The sequence below is a fragment of the Archocentrus centrarchus genome, chromosome 13 (assembly GCF_007364275.1).
Source record: "Archocentrus centrarchus isolate MPI-CPG fArcCen1 chromosome 13, fArcCen1, whole genome shotgun sequence".
NCBI lineage: Eukaryota > Metazoa > Chordata > Actinopteri > Cichliformes > Cichlidae > Archocentrus > Archocentrus centrarchus.
The window spans coordinates 3,874,298-3,891,115 of record NC_044358.1 but is presented as its reverse complement, the minus strand read 5'-3'; the positions used below and the strand labels follow the sequence as shown (position 1 = coordinate 3,891,115).

Genomic DNA, 16,818 nt, shown 5'->3' with positions numbered 1-16,818 from the left:
AGATCCTTCATCATGCAGCAAGACAATGACCCAAGATACACTGGAGGAAAACTGCAAAGGAATTCATCAGGGGCAGGAAGTGGAAGGTTTTAGACTGGCCCAGTCAATCTCCAGAATTGAACCCTATAGAGCATTTTACCTGCTAAAGGGAGAAACCCCCCAACAAAACAAACAACTGCAGTGACAGCCTGGAAAAGCATCACAAAAGAAGGGTCAATCTTAAAATTCAATTAACTGTGCAGCGCTAGTAAAGCATTTAAAGTGCTGTGAACTGTGCAAGGTTTAAATAAAGATGCTGAGATGAGAGAAAGCGTATGGAAAGCACCACTACTAAAAGATGAACAATGCATTTATTGCCAACTAGAATATCAGTACTTACCAAAGTCCATTCGGTCTTTTTGATTCCTCTGCAGCAGCCCAAGCAAAAGGTCGCTTAGCTGTGGGGAAGTCTCCCTCGGGATGCTGGGCAATAAGAGTGTGGAAACATCAAAACTTTGTTTCTCTTAAACTGCACAGCCAAAGTAAAACAGCCTAACTGAAACCACAATTTCTAGTTTTTCTCTGCATATACACCTTAATTAAAACCATTAATGATATTTGAACTACACTAATCATCATTTATCATGGCATACCAGTGGTTAAAATATTTCAGTCTGGACCAGACTGATGGATCAAACACCTGACAGACAGACACTGATTTCCTTCAAGCCATGGACTTGGCTAAAAACAGATGGACGCAAAGAAAAAGGTCTTGATCAACAGTGACATTTTGCCTAAGCAGCTCAATATAAGATTTATCAAAATTTCTTTATATAAAAAATATACATGTTTGTTTCTGAACACCTGATCATCAGGCTTTTTCCACATTGGTCCATAAAACGTCACAGAGACCAATAGATACAATTTACTTTTAGTTGACAGGTGCACACAGACCACTCCAAAAATTAAATGCCTCTCACGTGAGTGCGGCCTCATTTCCTTCACCATTTTACATCTATTACAGACAGAAATGTTTATATAAACATTACAGTCTTTACTGCAACAAATACATAGTTTCATTAATCCTGACCGTTACATACTAACAGATACTGAAAATAATCAGTTTTATAAAAAACAATAACAGAAGCTACGTTTAGTCTGAGGCTTCTAACTGTTTATGGAAGTCTTTTTTCCCCCAGTTAATTTCCCTACCTGCAGCATCTAACAGGATCCTTTCATAAGCGTCTCCAGTGTCGAAGAGTTGCACATATTTACATGCATACATTTTCTTTCAGCAGTTTCCTTTAGAGGTCGTCACAGCGAGTCATCTGCCTTCATTGCACCCCAGCCATAACATCCTCCTCTGTCATATCAACCCTCTGAATGCCCTCCCTCACTACATCCACGAACCTCCTGAGGTCTTTATTTGTTCCCCCTCTTTGGCAGTTCCATCTTTAACAGCCTTTGTCCAATACATCAACTATCCCTTCTCTGCGCACGCCCAAACCATCTCAGCCTTGCCTCTTTAACTTTGTCTTCAAAATGCTCAACCTGGGCGCCTGGGTGGCTTAGTGGTGAAGCCGGCGACCACATACATATGCCGCGCTGCGGTGCGGGCGGTGCGGGCGGTGCGGGTTCGCGTCCCGGCCTGTCGCCAATTTGCCCGCGTGTCTTCCCCTGTATCTTTCCCCCATTTCCTGTCTCTCTCCACTGCCAACAAAAGCTGCTGTGGCAAAAAAAAAAAAAAAAAATGCTCAACCTGAACTATCTCTCCAATGTACTCATAATTTTGTCCATTCTGGTCACTCCCAATGAAATGAACATCTTCTGCAAACTTCAGCACAGCCTTCTTTTTCGTCAGCGCTACTGTCTCCAAACCATACATCATCTTTCCTCTGTTCAGAGGATACACTGAACAGCTTATTGGAGGTTTCGCTCAGCATGATAATGAACTCTTCCCTACCACCCAGAGCCTGTCTCAACTTCTGCCTAGGACAGAAACCACAGCTTTCAATGTCTCTTGCATAGCCGTGTGAACAGCAATCGTCTTTAAAACATTTCCATCTGAACGTGTTACTTTTCAAAAATTGGGGGAAAAAAAACAAACAAACAAACAGTTTCCACTGGATTGCTCTCAAAGCCTAGTTTGCAAGGCAACTAGAAATGAAGAGCCACCAACTTCAGAAAATAATCTAACTTTATGCATTAGGTATCATTTGATGTACGGTTAAATATGCATTATTGCTGTAAAGACGACGTGTTCAAATGAAGCTTTAACAGACCAGTTTAACTGAATTATGTAGCTCATGCCTTCAAAGCGCTAGCGTAAAGGTGACTTACATGGGTTGCAGATTCTTGTTCTTCTCATAAAACATCCGCAAGTCTTGAGGACTGTTGGCCTGAAAATATGAATAAAGAAATAAGATGTATAGAAACATCAACAGACCCATGTGTTGCTGGTTTACTGTGCACACTGTTAACCTGGAATGGTGGCTTGCCAACGAGACACTGGTAGATAACAGTCCCTATGCTCCACAGATCGGCCTTGGCATCATAGTTCTGGGACATGATGACTTCGGGGGCCTGAGAGAGAGAAGAGGTAACAAGCAAAGAATCGGGAGTTTTATATTTACGAACTGATGAGCAAACATGATTATTTATTTATTTATTTTTTTTAAACCTGCCAACTTCTGCAGCTAAACATATAGAATAAAACGCACTGACCATGTACATGGGTGACCCACACAGTGTAGCTGCCATCATGTTGCTCTGGAGGTACCGCGCAAAGCCAAAGTCAGCTGCAGGACAGAGACATGAAACAAACTGGTCAGTACACATGTGTAACACAAACCACTATTGATGGACTTTGGAGAGTCCCTGAGAGACCAACAATGACAGACAAAATAGTCCTGCACTCAAAACAGAGCTCAGATTGTCAGAAATACATTTACAATACTCCGCCTCGGATGGCTGTATTATTTTATAAGAATTTTTAACTTAGCCACCGACCACAGCAAACTAAAGGCAAAACAATGCATAGATAAGTTTGTACTTCATTTAGTTATAAGAAAATTAGGTTACCCATTAAAATAACTGACATGCAGTGATGTGCTCCAACTTTTCTTCTCCCATTACCTATTTTGATGCGGATGCCACTGATGTTGGACCTCTTGCGACCCACGTATGACAGCAGGATGTTCTGTGGTTTCAGATCGCGGTGGATGATGCCTTTGCTGTTCAGGATGCGCATGGCAGCAGCAATCTGCTGCAGGAAAACCCTCAGTGTATCCTCTCTCAATGTCCCCTTGGCTTTAAATAAATAAATAAAACAGACACACACCAAGGTTAACTGAAACAAATAAAAATGATAATTAAAAGGAAAAATGATAACTGAAACTGTACTGTGGGCTTACAAAGCTAACTAAAATAACAAACTAACAAAAAAAGACCACAGCAAAGAGCAGGACCCAGGGGGGAAAAAAAATACCCAGCATTTTGTTTGACCGAAAGGTAATAAGACATGCAGTGCACCTGTACAGGCATAAACCCTGGCAACAACATCAGCTCTACAAATACCCAGCGCTGAAGTCTGAATCGGGATAAGCTGGAGGAGGTGGCTGGGGGAGAGGGAGGGCTGGGCCTCACTACTCAGGTGGTGGTCCCGCGACCCGGCCCCGGATAAGTGGAAGAAGATGGAGGGATGCATGTTTGTAATGTATTGTTTTATCATCATTTTACATTTTAACTTATTGAGATGGGGATTATGAATTGTAGACCAACAAGCATCGCTCATAATGCATGGCACAATGTGCCACACTTTTCAGTCGCAATTTATTCAGTACTATTCATTTTTCAAATGTTATTTCCTCATATTTTAGTGATGTGTCAACACTTTTTGCAGTGTTTTCATATAGTTATTAATTTATTTGAATTTTTTTTCTTCGTTCTTTGTTTAAAGCATAGTGTGCAGTGTTCATAATGCACGATGTGTGGTACCGCACAGTTAAGCAGCATTTAAAGTGTGATTCATTATAGAAGAGCGCGATTAATGCTTTCTGATATCCGAGTGTTTCTTATTGTTAGACTAGTCGATTAGTCTAATTTTTTTTTTTCCTTGTTTAGTCGACGAAGAAATTAGTCACCAGGAACATCCTTAGTGACAACCATAATGGACTGTTTTCCCCCCACAATGCTGGCTGGCTTGTTATCACACAGGAAAAAGGAAGATGCAGGATTTAATTCAAAAATGTTGTCCACACCAAAACAGCTGAAAACTCTTTTTGCACCACTTGGGGTGAAGAAACCTCCTTACTTAAGCAACTCTGTTCACTAAACTGCATGTCCTTGTCTTAAGGGGGACTAGTATGCTAATTTGAACAGCAGGTGGGCAGGGCTTATGCACTCTTAGCTTCAGCTGTGTGCCTAATGACCATATAAGGGATATCAATTCTCTCTGACATTATACAGCCATTACAGACCCAAGATAGAAATAATAGAAATAACTCAATGAAACAGTCTGTCAGTGTGAGTTTCGGCTCAGATTACTTACACTGACCTCACTGCATGAAACTTTGGCCTTGCTTTAACTATCCACCACTGTAACAGTACAAAGGTGCCCTTTAAAGTTTTATTCAGATACTTCCAACTGCTGATGAAGAATGTTAATCACCATTAAGGTCACCAAGTCAAAAAAGTTCCTAAAAATTGCTCACTCACTTTATTTGATTATTAGCAAATACATTAATAATCCCGGGGTAAACTGAGGCAGTAAAGCTCCTATTCCCTGGGGGTAGTGAAACAGGGCTAATCCAGTGTGAGACTAAGGATTCCCCTCCCTCACTCACCCTCACCCTCTCTCTATCAAGATATTTTGATCGCACTGTAGGCATAGATCAAGCTAGTAAGCTTAGCAACATTCATCTTCTGCCTGGCCACCACAGTGGATCGACTTCTAACATGAAAAAGTTGTGTAAAAGCGTATAATCATTCACTGGAGATCCTCTTATGTAATTAAGATGGCCGTTACCTATGCAGCATTCACAGCAACACAGGAGCACTCCAATAATAAGAGCACAATAACATAAGGTCCACAGAGCAATGGAACACTGACCACAAAGGTTTCATTTCGCTGCCAGCAGTGTTTCTCAAGCATGGCTCCTGTGTCACCTTGTCACAGAAGGGTCTGACCGTGACCTGCTCACCACTCGGGGCAGGTCCATGATGCAAAGGTACACTGATAAGAGCACAGTTCCAGCAGCACAATCAGTGCTTTTTTAAAATGGAACACAGGTGTAAACACATGCTTATCTAATCAAGGTACTGGCGAACTGCCATTTACTCAGAAGAATTGATTCCAGAAGCTGACCTGATTTTAACCCTGTGGAACTATTCGCACAGAAAGCACGAGTGTTGGGCAGTAACATCTACGTCAAATGAGGTGAGGTCACAGTTCAAATGGTGTGAGATGAGGCTGGGTGCTTCAGGAAAGCTGCTCAGAGACCCCACAAAGAAAATTTTGACAGTTTGTCCTTTGCTCTGTACATGAAAACTATAAATTAGCCGGGGGGAACAAAATAAATGATTTTCCACTTACTATGTCCAAACTAAAAGCATATGAACTAGCTTTTTAAGATTGGAAGTGCTGCAGATGCAGTTTCGGATTAAAAACTGGGATTGTGTTTTAGTCTGAATGTCCATTTTCAGGCCCATTAATATGGAAGGTGGTCTGTTCTGAAATGATGCTCAAACACTTGTCTTAATGCAAACGTATCAGGCAGTTATCGCACAAACCGCCACATGATGCGACTCAAAACAGCTCTGATAGAAACCTAGAGTGTGTCAAATTTCTATTTCCAAAATCAAACATGAATCTTTAAAAGCAATTCTGAAGATAACTTTTGCATTTTTCCTCAACTATTGTGTTTCTTTATGAATATTTCCATAAAACTTTAATCAGTGTTTTGCTGCAGGAGTAAAACTTACTGGATGTGCTTTTTGAAAAGGATTCAAATTTAACTGAAAACAGTGAACTGGACACCAAAAGCTGAAACTGATCTCAAATAACTGTTTATTTGAATATCATACAAGCAACACTGCTCACTGTAGCATTTTCAATTAAACATGGGTTTGAAATGATTTGAAAGTAAACGCATGTTGTTTTTACACTTTATACAGCGTCCCAGATTTTGGATTGGGGTCATAAATCCTAGGCTGTTAACTTAGGCCGTAACGTGTGCCGTCCAAACTGCAAAAACAAACGTGAAACCTGACGATCTGGTTTCTGCTCACATGCAACTTCAGATTCCAGCTGCCAGAGTGACACGTCCTATACTCACATTGTAACTGGCAATCCAAACATGACCCCCGCCACACACACACACACACACACACACTCTCCCACAGACAAAACTCAAGACATCTGAACATTACCCATCACACCTACATGGCACACCATCGCATGCATGCATAGTCATAATATCAGCAGACACGTGGCTTTGCCTGCGCTGCAGCATTACTTTGTTTTGATGACAAATCTGTCTGTCTCTGTGTGTGTGTGTGTGTGTGTGTGTGTGTGTGTGTGTGTGTGTGTGTGTGTGTGTGTGTGTGTGTGTTGTGTGTGTGTACGTAACAAACACTGATGCTTACCTTGCAGATAGTCAGCAAGATCACCTCCATTACAGTACTGTGTGTGGGAAGACAGAAACACTATCAGCAACAATTACATTCAGCTTCAACAAGCTGAGTCGTTTTGGCAGCATATTCATGTGTCTGTGCACGCAATTATTTAAATCCTAGTCCAGATTATGGCAGGCTTATCAATTAACCCCCTGAATGGCTCAAACCTTACCAGTGCTGACAACCTCAACTTGAGTGCACTTGGTTCTCGTGAGGGGCATAAGAATGGGCAGATGAGGTTGCAGCAGTGAGTCAAAGGAAAGTGATGTGGGGACTGAATGAGAATAGCTGAGGAAAAACTGAACTAGGATCTGCTTCGGTTTCATCTGTATGAGCTGATGGCTGATGAGCAAGAAGTTTCACTACTCTGATCTCTAGTGGAAGGATGACAATCCTTCCAAAAGCTGTATTTTGATGCAACAGTGGAAGCCAACTGCAGCCCGTTAAAGCAATTTGTCTCCCACAGAAGATGAACAGGGGCTGACTTTATGTCAAGCTCAGTGGGTCTTCACAGAGACATTAGCCCAAAATACCCCACAGGTGTTTACCTGGGTTGATATGACTCATGCCATTTGTTCACGTGCATATTGTCAAGATTACACATTTACAGAACCTATGAGCATTTTACATCACTACATAAAACAGACAGCATATAAACAAACTTCATCATGTGTTTTGGCTGCTGGACGTCAGTCCTTCCCTGCAGAGACTGATCTGAGTTCAGAACTTGACACTAGACAGTTCAGCTTCTGCTCAAAGTAGGTTATTCTAAAGCTTAACCCTACTAAGGTCCAACAAAAAACTTTCATAATCACAAATGCTGAGAAAAGCCCTTCAAATATGTCTCCCACATCACACCACAAACCACTGAAGTGAAAATAATCTACAGGTTTACTGAAACCACCAAACCTCAGTGTTGTGCAATCTATCATGCAGTTTGGCTCATTTAACAGGGCCATCAAATATGCTAAATTCAATTATATAACAAACAAAAAAACAAACAAACATGAACGTTAACTGATTGTGGAAACATCCAGCACTGCCAGCAACTGTTTCCTGAGTTTCCTTTCCTGAATGGAAAGGTGAATTTCAACTAGAAAATCAACCACAAAGCACTAATGCAAGAGAGAGATGGATGACTTAGCCAGCCATAATTAGCCTGAAATATCAGCGAAACTCCTCAAGTGGTGACAACTGGTGATAACGTTTTATCTGCCACTTTCGAGTTATTAAACTTCTTTAACCGTTCTTTTTCTTTTACTTATGTTTTATGTTGAAATAATAAATTAATTAAATAATTGTGAACAAAACAAAAAGAAAGAAGAAAAACATCTTAAAAACATACAGTGCTCAAACGTTTAGGCTCCACAGGGGATCAGTTTAAGTTGAAGTGGCAACCACGTGCTAATGATGGCAGAGTTCCCAACACAAGCAGTTTTGTCTTGGAGTTGATTTCTCATGGATGTAAAGTGATAATCAAATGATGTTTACATCATGTGTTATGTCAACACCCTCAAAGTAATGTAACCTAACCCTGTAGCACTGAAAATCAATTACCTAGTAATGGTGTGTCTATAAACTGACCAAAGCAAGGCTGAGCCAAGGTTTTCGGGGAATATGATTCTTAGAAACAAGAGACTCGTTTTCAGTGAAAAACGAGGTGGTTTGTTTTCTATCCTGCAGCCAGCTGACTGTTGCGAAACGTGTAGAAAGCTGGAGAGGGTGTTGAGGTTGTCAGCAGGTCAAGAAAAAAAATAAAATAAAAAATGTGGAAACAACACAAAATAAAAAATATAAAGATAAGAGGAAAGGACACAACAGGAGCAACAACAGAACACAGATGAAGTCTATGCCAGCACAAAGGGAAATAACATGCTGACTAAAGTTGGGCATTACACATACAAAGAGTATGTGAGTTCATAAATATCTACAGCGTCACGTTTCTATACTTACCTCCATGACCAGGAAAACAAAGTTGGGCGTTTCCTGGAAAAGAGGAGACACAGAATCAGTTAGAGCAGCCAGTTACCCCGAAGCAGCTGTCGGCCAAACACAGCCATGACCAAACAGCCACTGGAGAAAATCCAAAGCACATACTACCAGCGCCTGGCCTTTTCTGAGCATGTACTTTTATTACTCATTATGCATGTATGTGGCGTTAGAACAGTCTAAAAATGTATTTCTGAATGGAAAAGTGTACACGGACGCCCACTGAAACAAAGTCTGAGAAAATTCTGACAATCGCTGCCGACTGCTGTGAAAATTTTGGCATGAGTTGCCAAGTTGCTGACCTCATACACAAAAGTCCAATGAAAGTAAGGGGGTAATTATGAAAAATAATTAGCAGACATAAGTAGATAGACACGAGCTGAACAAGTGAAACACTTTAAGTTATTACATTTGTTTGATTACATGTTTCTTTTTTAGGCACCCAATGTTAAAATCCAATGTAAAACTAAAAGATTCTGCATCAGTTTTTCCTTTGATCAAATGCATGCTAGTTTTTGTTGGTTTTCAAGGATGTGAATATATAAAAGACTCCCCGTATCAGAGTCAAAAAACAAAACAAAAAAAAACAAAACAAAAAAAACTTAACTTTGGTGTGCAAAACAAAATATTGTCTAGCACTGTAAACTGCTGCCAGTGAGATTCAGTCAGCATTTCCAGCTGACACCACACAACAACAAAAGGATCCAGTACACACATGACATGATCACTGGCTGCAGCACCGTGACACCATGTAAGTCAGCTGTTGTGTGTGACCCTGGCCTAATGGGCTTGTTTTTCCTGTGCCTCCTAAGTAGCTCTTAAGTAGTCTTTTCCAACCCTACACAATGACTTCACCAACTGGGGCAGGTGTTGGGGGGGGGGGCAGAATCCATTCTTGGTGAGTGTGTTGAGGAGGAGGGTCGGGAGGATTACATAATGTGTTCAGAACCTTGGAAAAAAAAAAAAAAAAAAAAGGGGGGGGGGGGTTGTTAGGGATGGCACAGTCAATGAGGGTGTCTGATGAGTCAGTGTCACGTCACTGAGCACACAGACACACACTGACGTACAAGTTAGTTATAAAGCTGCCGTCACTGAATAACACTCTTACACAATCACTAGTTTGAGCATCCACAAAGCAGTCAACAAATAGCAGGGAGTGAGGTTACTTCCGAGAGAAGCTGCTGCCTGAGGAAATACCCATTTTATTCATGGTGTTCTGGGCACTTTCACATGTTACCGTCTTTGGCTGCAGCAGCTGCCTCGGTTTTGGTGTGCTGCCTGGTTAGAAACAAGCTGAATTTCAAGAGGCAGGTGGTGATGAATGCACACAGGCCAGCCTTGTGTTTGTGAGAGCTTAGAAGAAGTAGCAGCTCAGAGTTATGAAAGTGACAACCTCTGTTTACAAATGATTTATAGAAGCTAGCATTCACACACTGGCTGCATCTGATATAAAAACTGATGGACTTTGGATTATGATGGGCAGCCTGGGCTGGACTCAAACACTGCCTTCCAGCACAAATTATTCAAAAACAACTATGGCATAAATAGCTTCTCATCATAACCATGTCACGCTCATGTAGCACTTAGAAGCAATTTCACAAACAACTGAACTGGCAGGCTGCTCGCATGAAAACTGACAACACAGTACACAGCTGCTGAAAAGTGGAAGGTATGTACACACAAATACAAAAATACTTTGGACTGCAATGAGTCAATGTGAGTCGAAAACAACACACTGCCTGGTTAGCTGTTCAGTTATTACATCATGCCAATTCCAGGAGTGCAATGTTATGCAACTATATGGGGGATGGGAAAAGGTCAAATTGAAGAGGATGGGGGAGCACTGGGAGGGCAAGAGACTGAAGAGCTAGTGTGGTTTTGTCACACAAAGATGAGCATAATCCAGGGGAATTCTGAGTAAACGCAGCTCAGAGAAAAGCCCATGTCTGACCTAACAGCAGCACACAGATGACTTGTGTAAGTGACAACAACAAAGAAAAAAAAAAGAAAGCACAAAAACACCATGTGCTTAAGACATAAAGTCAGGATCACTTGTTGACTGTCACAGCTGCTCAGTGAGAGGATGTTTATCGTTTTGCAGGAAGAGAAATTGTACAGTACGTCATTACACAGATACACTGATTCACTCATGCATCAATGCGCACGTGTCTGTAACAGTTCTGTTCACAGAAGACAAAAAAAACCACACCAATACACTTTTATCACGGGCAAAGATAGCGAAGCACACAGTACTGACGGTTTCACAGACTTGTATTAGGGTCCTTCAGTCAACTACTTATGTAACATGTGTACTGAACATCATGTGAGTGTGTGTGCTCATGCTTATGTGGTGATTAAACAGACACATGTACATGTTCTAAGCAGATGACTGGGCATGTGTTTGTTTGCTTCAGTGAGCAGTCAGTGATTTCCTCTGAGCTTCTGTTCCACCCAGTTAAATGTCTGGAAAGCAGAGCTCTGTCAAAGGAATGTAGACATAGGTGAATTTTCTAGGAAAACTCAGTGAGCTCTGTCCCTCTCTCTCTCTCCTCAGACCTGATGTATTTACACATCAGGCTGGGAGGGACCCTCTTTAGACAAGGACATGTTCTTAGAAGCAGCTTTTGTGAGGACTGGCTCATTAACCAAACCACATGAAAAACAAACCTCCACCCTCTCCTTCCTCTGTTTAACATCACGTGAACTGTAATCTGCACCACTTTAATCGTGTTTTCACAGGTTTGCAAAACAAGCTATGGTGATACATAATTTCACGCCAAGTCCAATTTCTAGCCTGTTCTGTAATTTTCAATAACACCATGCACATTTTCTTCAGAAGGCAGAAATTACTTAGTTGGATATTACGCTAATGTGATGAGAGCAATGACTGTCATTTCTGTGCCTGAGCACATTTTTTTCTGGGACCTCTTGTTTCTTCTGCCAGAAAAAAAAAAAAAAAAAAAAAGATGGTTTTGGGTTGCAGGGGTAGAAGTATAAGCAGAGATGCCCAGACTTCCTTCTCCCCAGCCACCTCTTCCAGCTCATCCAATAGGACACCAAGTCGTTCCCAAGCCAGCTGAGATATCTCTCCAGTGAGTCCTGGGTCTGTCCCGGGGCCTCCTCCTGGTAGGCCATGCCCAAAACACCTCACCTAGAAGATGCCTGAACCACGTCAACTGCCTCCTTTCGATGTGGAGGAGCAGCGGCTCTACTTCTTCTCACATGTCCAAGCTCCACACCCCATCTCTAAGGGAAAGCCCACACACTCATCGAAGGAAACTCATTTCCACCGCTTGTATCCCGACTACTCGAAGCTCGTGGTCATAGGTGAGTGTCTGAATGTAGATTGACTGGTAAACTGACAGCTTCGCTTTTATGCTCAGCTCTCTTCACCACAGCAGATCGGCCCAAACCATCTGTCTATCTCAGGCTCTGCTCTCCCCTCACTCCTGAACAAGACCCCCGAGATACTTTAACTCCTCCACTTGGAGCAACAAGTCTTCCAGGATTCAGAGTGGGCACTCCAAGTCCGAGACCATGGTTCTCAGGGGTGGAGATGCTGAGTCTCGTTCCCACTGGGAACCACTCCAGTGCAAGCTGGAGGTCACCACCTGAGTAAAACAAAACCACATCATGCGCAAAAAGCAAAGATGAAATCCTGAACCCACCAAAGCGGAGACCCTCCACTACCTGGCTACACCTATGTGTCCATTAAAACTATGTACAGAATCAGTGAAAAAGGGCAGCCCTGGAAGAGCCCAGCACTCACCGGAAACAAGTTCAAATTACATGCCAGAGGTCCCACCCTATACCTCCACGCAACACTGCAGAGACGTGTCAACCAAGACAGCCCCACAACATCTAGAGCCTTGAGAAATTCAGGGCGATCATTGCCCACCCCCAGGGGCCCAGCCACCAAATAGTTTTGTAACTACATTAGTGAACTCACTCCCAGTCTTCCATTACAGTGGGAATGAGGAAGGTCAGATTTGCAAGTTTGCCAGAATCGCTTTGAAAATTCATCCATGGTCTCAAACTCCCACACCCAAGGTTTTTTTTGCGTCAGTCGCTACCAGATCGATAATCTGCTTGGTCTGCCAGTACCTGTCAGCTGCCTCTGGAGTCCCACAGGCTAACCAAGCCAAATAATACTCCTTCAGCCTGATGGATCCCTTCAACTCCAGTGTTCATCATCTGGTTCTGGGATTATCGCCATGGCAGGCACCAACAACCTTGCAGCCAGTTTAGCAATGGAGGTGTGGAACATGGTTCACTCAGACTCAGTGTCCAGAGCCTCCCTTGGAATGAAATGATTTCTGCCGGACGTGGGAATTGAAAATCTTGCGGACTGGGACCTCTGGCAGACATTCCCAGCACACTCCAATTATAACATTTGGGTCCAGCATCTTCCCCCCGCCACCTGATCAGACTCATCACCAGGTGGTGATCAACTGACAGCTTTGCTCCTCACATCACCCTAGTGTCCAAGACATACGGCTGTAAAGCTGATGATAGGGTGACAGTTAAAAAGAGTTAAAAATGAAAAAGCTTTAGAAAAGCAAATCAAATCAATGAGATGAATGAGCTTTAAAAAAAAAAAAAAAAAAAAAAAAAAAAAAAAAAAAAAGGACTGATTGGTAAATGGACAGATTCTGATGTAGCGCTTTCTATTCGAGCACTCAAAGCGCTTTATACAGCATGCCTTATTCACTCATTCACCCAAGCACTTTCTTCTATGCCTAAGTGTTTTCTAGCTAATATTCATACTCCAATTAATGCAACGGAGAGCAACTTGGGGATCAGTATCTCGCCCAAGGATGCTTTGGCATGCAGACTTTTAAAAACTTTCCAGTTAAAAAACAAACAAACAAAAAAAAAAAAAAAAAACAAAACACAAACTTCCTGCTCATTAAACATTTAAATGACATAACTTACAAAAAACAAAAAAACAAAAAAAAAAAACAAACAAAAAAAAAAAATCCCACAGTCTTACTAGTTTTTAAGAACTTTTAATCACTGCTTTGTAATTTTGTAATATGGTTTTCCATTTCCATGGCTGCTGTGTAAACTAAGTAAAATTTTATTTATATAGAACCACTCAAGACAAATATCACAAAGTGCTTCACAACAGCAGAGCAAAACAAAACAAAAAAAACCCCTAACCAAATGCAAGTCTAAAAAGGTGACTACTAATGAGAGGCGCTGGATATGATTAAGAAAAGTTCACGTAACCAGGCGGAACCTTAGTAGAGATGTTCTTTTTGATGAATGACAACATTTTGCAGATATAGGTTCCAAGACAAAAACCACTTATGTACTTCTAGTTACATTAACACCATGTGAGAGGAACCTTAATGATTTCATTGCTGATTCTCCATCATTTGACAGGAAGGAATCTTCATTTCTGACCACCTCAAAGGAATACATACTCAATGATTTATTTTTTTTGCTCAAACCAATTAAATCCATTCAAAAATCCCCCATTATATATGCAACCAATTAGTAATAATTCAGACAACAAAGCTGTAGTAGCAGTAGTGCTAGAGAGGAGAAAGAAGTACCCCGACCCAGGACACCCTATAATTAGACCCGTCTACTGCACACTGCTGCAGATTGCTTAACATTAACAGCACAGAGAACGAGGACTGGGAGCCACTCAGCTGTGTGCTTGAGGCTGTCATTAAACACAGCAAATGAGCAGGGCTCCTCCAAACTACAGCTCTGGTCCCAAGGACCTGCAATCTATCAAAGGTGCAGACTCCCACTTCCAGCCCCGCAGCCTTTTGTCAATGCAGCTATTCTGAGAGGCTGCTGGTACGTCTGTGATTCACACACAAGCAGCCTGAGGCCTACTGCATTCAGAAAGGCTAGCAGAATCTCATGGATGTGGAGGCTTGATAAAGATAATGTTTTTTCATTTGTCAATCTTTTATCTGATGTGGTTTCATTGCATATCATACAATGAAATGACACTTAAGCAAAACTTAGTCTTGCTGTAGACTCTAAACAGAGTGAAAATCAGCAGGGTTAAACCTGAAAGAACTGCTTTGTGCAATCAGCAACTAGCACAAGAATTGCTGAGGTGGTACTGTGGATGTTAATGTATTCACATGTCAGAGTGTGGATGCTGGGTGAATGAACACCTCCATTGTGAACCAAAACCAAACATACAAAAGGACATAAGCAGTTCTGCTCAGTCTTTATTCAGTGTTCACGCCAACACAATGCCATCTGATCTATATGTGAACAGAGAGTCAACTATACATTTTATTTTGACTGATGAACCGCCTATAGACAGTACATAACCATTGCTCGATCTCTGCATCTAAATTTTCACCAATCATCTATTTTCCAGCATTTTCCAAAGGACACCATTTGTAAAGCAGGAAGTCACTGTGCACTGTCATTACTGTTTTATAATTTTCTGCATTTCTGGCCTACTGGAGCAAACTGTCATAGTATGGTAAAAACAGCCATTACCAGTTTGCTTTGTGGGTATCTGGATCACCGTGGAAGAACCCATGATCTGTTTGCGTGTTCAGTTAGTTCAGAAAAAGGGTGTGGGATAAAGTTCAAGGTGTCAAGTCTGAATAGTACAGCACCGAAGAGAAATCTGTGCTCGTGCTGTTTCTAATAAGGAGGCCAGGACAGTTGCAAAAGCTGGTTCAGGTTACATTTTGTGTGGCAAACTCATGAATACAGCTGGGAACAGGTCAACTGGGGGCTGCAAGAAAACGTAAACAGTGAAACCAGAGGAAAAAGTGAGCTACATATATCAGACCTAATGAATGGGACGTGGCAGCTGCCAGGCTTGCAATACATCAGACAGTATTTTTAAGCGCCAAGAGAGGATTTAGTTTGCACACCACTGCACAGACCAGAGAGCATTGGTCTGTCCATACTATAGGGAACACTACAGGGAATGGAAAGAGATCCAGCTGGTAAGACGAGAAAGGGAGACACTGTGCCTGGAGCTGTAACAGACCAAGCTTAGTGAATGTCTCTGACAGAAGAGGAAGAGGTGACAGAATGCAGGTAAACTAAGCCATAAAACAAAGAGTGCAGGAAGGAACACCAACAATAAAACTGACAAAGCATGCTTGGAGGGACTAAAATGCAGCATCTTACTGTGTTTCATGCCAAAAGCACCATGTTCCTTAATTTGTATTGGGTTTGGCACCAAGCTTAAATCCAACATTGATTTCTACATTTCTTTTACATACTTTGTTCTCTTTAAATCAGAAGACCTTTACACTGATAATATAAATATTGTCTTTTACAAGCATCCAATTGAATTCTAGCCCAATATATAGCCTAAACATTTTCCAAATACAATGATATAACATACAATTTATACTGTATTTTAGAATTGTCAAGATTTATATATACACTAAGTTTAGCATTTTGAAATTAGTTACAAAGTTACTTTAATATCAAAGAAGGTCAAATATTACTCAGGTCTGTCCTTTAACATAAAGTTACTTCTAGCAGCTAGCTAGCTTAACTTATGTTTAGGCCAAGACAGAGTAAAGCTAGCCTCTCTCTATCCCAAGGAAATGAAAATAAACTGCAGATGTTTCTATGTTGATTAGTGAGCTTTAGAATTGCATACAGGTGGATTGTTACGGTCCACCCAAATCCTACTTCACTCATTTCAGTCTAAGTCCAGCTATGCTAACCACCTGCTGGGTGACCTTCAGGCTGACTACTGAAATATGAACGCAGTAATAATCAAACACTCAGCAACAAAGCAAACATGAAAACAAGGCTAAACTTTTCCTTTAAACAATCAGTTTTGTAGGATACTATTTGGACCCTGAGGTCAAATTTCAGTGCCACAACCTCATACATTCGCACTGACTTCTACCATCCACAACTTTTTTGTACCATCGTTTTTATTTGAGTCTCTTACACAGCTGGGAGGAGTCAACTGGGAGCTGCAAGTGTTTGCGGAAACCATTTCTCCCTCAAACACCTGATTTAATTTGACTGAATATGAAACTCCAAAACTTTAAAAACACCTCATCTCTGCTGGAAACCACCTGAGCCAATGCACCCTGACTAATGCGTTCTCCAGCCATTTGCATGTGGAAGAGATGTATTACATCAGCAGGACGGTGGATGAGTGATGGAGGGATGAGGACATGGTGGGAGGAGTGAAAGGGTGGAAAGGCT

General features: G+C 41.5%; 1 protein-coding gene across 1 annotated transcript in view; it reads right to left on the bottom strand.

Annotated features, from left to right (window-relative positions):
• The window catches only part of ulk2 (unc-51 like autophagy activating kinase 2), a 47,693-nt gene that overhangs the window by 19,034 nt on the left and 11,841 nt on the right, over nucleotides 1-16,818 (bottom strand). The window contains exons 4-10 of the mRNA XM_030743851.1: nucleotides 8,608-8,640; nucleotides 6,625-6,661; nucleotides 3,115-3,288; nucleotides 2,704-2,777; nucleotides 2,461-2,562; nucleotides 2,320-2,378; nucleotides 380-462 (exon numbers count right to left, since the gene is read on the bottom strand). Coding sequence (XP_030599711.1) covers nucleotides 380-462; nucleotides 2,320-2,378; nucleotides 2,461-2,562; nucleotides 2,704-2,777; nucleotides 3,115-3,288; nucleotides 6,625-6,661; nucleotides 8,608-8,640 — 562 coding nt within the window. The remainder of the gene's footprint in view (nucleotides 1-379; nucleotides 463-2,319; nucleotides 2,379-2,460; nucleotides 2,563-2,703; nucleotides 2,778-3,114; nucleotides 3,289-6,624; nucleotides 6,662-8,607; nucleotides 8,641-16,818) is intronic.